Genomic DNA, 4,272 nt, shown 5'->3' on the forward strand with positions numbered 1-4,272 from the left:
GCGGTATAGTGGGATCCGCGTGGATTCCAGTCGACTCACCTGATGAGGTACTGTAGATCCCGACACCCAACTTTAGCAGGCAAAATGAAGATAGGTACCTGTGGATGTGAGTGGGTTTGAGACCGACCAGCTAGATCCAGCAGCTGTCACACTTTGGTACTTCAAGCTTCTAAAAAACGTATCTCATACGAGCCCAAAACCACGCTATCTGGTGTGTTATTCACATCTTTATGAAAATTACCTAATTCTCCTATTGTGGGCCTTGAGTCACATGCTGTATCACAGATAGTCTCACAGTATCATCAAAACTGTTACAGACATAAAATATTTTGCCTTCTTTTAACGATAGTTTTTTTCCATCTCTGTTCTTCCACAGGACATCACTATGAGAAGCGTAGGTTTCTGGTAGTGACCTGAAAAATTCATACATGTCAACTACAATTCAGCTTAACCCAACTGTTCTTGACAAAAGGTCACCATCTTACAAAGGCATAATTTGGAGGTGAGGTCAAACGTCAATCAATAATATGNTCCAAAAGCTTCCCTACAAAAAGTGGTGTCAGTCAAGGCTGATCACTCCCTCCATTTTTGTTCAACTTCATGATTGATGGAATACTGAGTCGAACACTGAAGGGTCTTCAAAATTCCGCTGCTCAAATTGTTGCTCGAAAGAGCCTTGTCGATTTGGAATACGCAGATGACATCGCCCTCATCTTTGAAGACCATAGCGAAGCACAATCCCTGTTAAATAAACTGAACACCATCATACCACTCTTTGGTATGCGCCCTAAATTGTAAAAGTGCAAGCTCATGCTTCAGAGCAGGCCTCAGAGCAGGCCATCTGCAAACATATCCCTTATAATTCAAGGAGAATCACTGACGATTGTTGAAAACTTTACATAGCTCGGTAGTCGTGTTAGCTCTGGAGGTGTGTCTGATGAAGTTAATGCAATAATCTCAAAGGCTCGAATCACGTTTGCTAATTTCCGTCCCTTGTGGCATCAAAAATGCATTTCACTATATCTTGAGAACTGTGTTGTTGTATGGGTGCGACACATCGCGGGATGATAACCCGACACAGTCCTGTTGAATGTGGCGGATTCCAATGGCAAATACACAAGAAATCACTTCGGTTTGTTCCGAAATTTTCCCACTCTTGAATGGCCTCACACAGACCACAACTAGCTGAGATGTTCGGTCGTTCCTCCCACGAGTGACGGAATCGGTAATATTGCAGCAGTTTGATGGCAACTCCACTATGGAACAGCGTCGTAGAGTCAGATTCCATGATCCAACGTTTAACTCCACTCGTAGAGTCAGATTCCATGATCCAACGTTTCATTGGCAGTGGGTAACATCTTCCAGGAATTTTCATCATCTATTCAATGGGCCAAGTCCAGCAATGTTTGGGTACACAATCATTCCTTCTGATTGGTATGTTCATGTGATCATTCAGCGGTCAGAATGTGTGCATGTGTTAGTTATGTGTGTGTGTGCGCGCGGGATTGTGTAATTTGTCTGGAATGCAGCCCATTTCTTGTCGTGTTGGCTCATGCTCGCCCTCTGACCACTGAGTTTACTGAGGTGCACACGAATTGCAAAACAAGGCAGACGGGATGCTGGCTCCATCGGCACAATTGACGCAGTTCGGTTGCGTTCATTTCTGATGCTCTAGAACACCTATGTTCCACGGGTTACAAGTCGCTTTTGTTGTCGAAGAAAGCCGCGAATGGTCTGAGCTAACTATGTGTAATTTGTGATGTACATCAGCGTTGTACTACTGGCCTGTATCTTCATGTCGTTGATGTCTAGCGCGGGAACTGTGTTCGGCCGGACAGCTGTTATCTCGAAAACTGGGCCAGTGTATCAGTTTACGCACAGATGTCCGTGCACTATCAAATGGGTCTAGGGCTGTGTTCGTTGGTAATTTAGGCAGTGCTGTATGCAAGCCAGCTGGATTTATACACGCTGTACTTCTAAACATGGACTCTGTCAAAACCAGTTCAGAATTCAACCAGAACTCTGCAATGGCCCGGATCACATGCTTTGCGCACTCGCTTACCTATCATGGTACTATTCAGATGAATTAGTTGGACTTTGAATGTTCCCGGCATGTTGTTGCAAACTTGATGGGATGTGTTTTTGGTGACTGAATAATATATTTGTTTGAATTTCAGCTGAAGACGATTACGAACGACCCGGAAGAAGGTCCTACGGTAAGTGTTCAGTGTTCTTATCCGTTCAGTAAATTCACGAAACCAGTGAGCAACAACCTGTTCAGATATTCATAACGCCATTCAACACAAGTCTTTGTTTTGAATGTTACAGAAAACAAAATGCTTCGGTGAGAAACGAGGTTGGACGGCATCTACCTCAAAAATGACAGATAGAACATGTAGACAGGTAGAGAGGCGAATAAATCACCGGGAACCTTTTCATGGCCCTACTATATCTTGTGTGTTCGTGACATGATATATGAACGGGGGAAGTTGAACTGGACTATGGCAAGCCCAGTTCGCGAACGAACTTTTCTTTCACCGATAAAGGGTTGTGTCACGATGTCGTATGGCGATAAGTTAAGCCACTGCTATTGTGCCGGCTCATCAAAACCTGGTTGGCGGGACAGTGCACGTAATGCTTACCCTAACTTTCTACTTCATACTTGAAGGAATGCTCTCACACACCGAATCAGGAAAGCAGCATGTCACTGGGAGAAATACGTCATGACAGAACAAGAATATAGTACGTCCACACCTAAGCAATGCGCAGCAGTTTTCAGGAATTTCAAATTACCTATTATTCTGGGAGCCTTGCGGAAATGTGTTCTACGGTTGCTTCGCCTTAGAAGCACCGTTTTTCATCCTCTTATCAACACTGTCCAATAGTACGTTTGGTGGTGTAGCTACATATGAACTAATTAAACAGTTGAATGAATTTCTCCTACATCTGATTTTCTGGTTTTTAAAACATTCTGGTCATTCGATGCCGGTGACAAGTCATCCGTACCCACACCTGGACTAAGATTCACACCTGTTTTCGATGACGATGAAACCATTGTCTCCTCGCTTTTTTGTTGCACCACATCACAGTTGAGGAGCCAGACCTCGTTCAGTCTTCCTCTTCCAATCAATTGGTTAATGAGTTTTGAGTGCCAGATTAGTGACGGATAGTCCAATCCTCAATAGCACAATGGGTGGGTTCGAACAATGGAGCTTTCTGCATCCTAACTACTGAGCTACGCGACTGGTTGGGTCATGCCGCAAACTGATGATGTCTCCTCGAGTGGTGAGGAAACGTTTGCAAATCAATTGCTACTCGAGGTTCATGTGTTCCAATACACTGTCGAACCGTTGCCTATCCCGTCCACAGAGTTCCGGTCTTCATCCGATGCAAGCTTAGTTTGACCAGAAAGACCGGCCTTAGTAATCTGTTGCATCACTGGCAATATAATAAAATCTGGCCTTCGGTATGAACCCTATTGGCGTTGGCCGCCTTCTGGTCTTGGTAAAACGGTGGATACTACTGATGAGACGTGCGAGCAATATGTTTTCTCTTAACTCCGCTTTGCATCTATTGGAAGAGGGATTGATTGATTGATTACGGAATTAATGGTATTGCTTTGTAGTATTCATTCACATTCGAGTGATAGTCGATGAATATCCAAGAGATCCCAGGAATACGCCTTTAACTAGAAGACGGATATTTAGTTTTTATAAACAAAATGCCTGTGGGAGTTCTGCTTCTCTGTTCACTGGTCTGTAACTCCGCAGCGAAGGCCTGCTTACATTATATGCATATACATACCCCATTTCACATGCCTCCTACGGACGATGATGCACAGTCAATTGCACGACATTCCTTTGTATGTTCAGACGGGAATCCAAATTGAAATCTGGTTTATCTTTTTGTTTGACATCCCAGTGGACGAAATTTGACAAGTTTGTGTCACCAGATAACAGGTAGACGTTGAATTGAACAACTTTACCGAGGCTCACCGTGTAGGCCGGCTCTCAAAATGAGGAAATTGTTATGTTTCCTTTGTCAAATACATAAGATTTCGTTGCAGAGCTGACCACAACATAATAGTCAGAATTTTCTGTAGAGGAGAATGTCGGTAGCTCAGGTAGCGTAGATGGTCGTTGGTTTGTTCGCTGAGCTGGGCAATTTGATTGCAAACGTTTCATCACCAAAAGAGTTGAGGCACAACCACTTACCCACCGCTACGCATCATTACGCACCCCAATAACGCACTGATGATGTCACCTCGATTGA

The 4,272-nt window shown here is 43.9% G+C and overlaps 1 protein-coding gene across 1 annotated transcript in view; it reads right to left on the reverse strand.

Moving 5' to 3' along the window:
* The window catches only part of T265_02385 (hypothetical protein), a gene marked incomplete at both ends in the record, with an annotated part of 44,978 nt that extends 43,636 nt beyond the window's left edge, over positions 1–1,342 (reverse strand). Inside the window, one exon of the mRNA XM_009166618.1 lies at positions 1,129–1,342. Within this exon, the coding sequence (XP_009164882.1) occupies positions 1,129–1,342 (214 nt within the window). The remainder of the gene's footprint in view (positions 1–1,128) is intronic.
* Between the last annotated feature and the right edge of the window lie 2,930 nt (positions 1,343–4,272).

This window comes from Opisthorchis viverrini, assembly GCF_000715545.1.
Source record: "Opisthorchis viverrini unplaced genomic scaffold opera_v5_29, whole genome shotgun sequence".
NCBI classification, from domain to species: Eukaryota; Metazoa; Platyhelminthes; class Trematoda; order Opisthorchiida; family Opisthorchiidae; genus Opisthorchis; species Opisthorchis viverrini.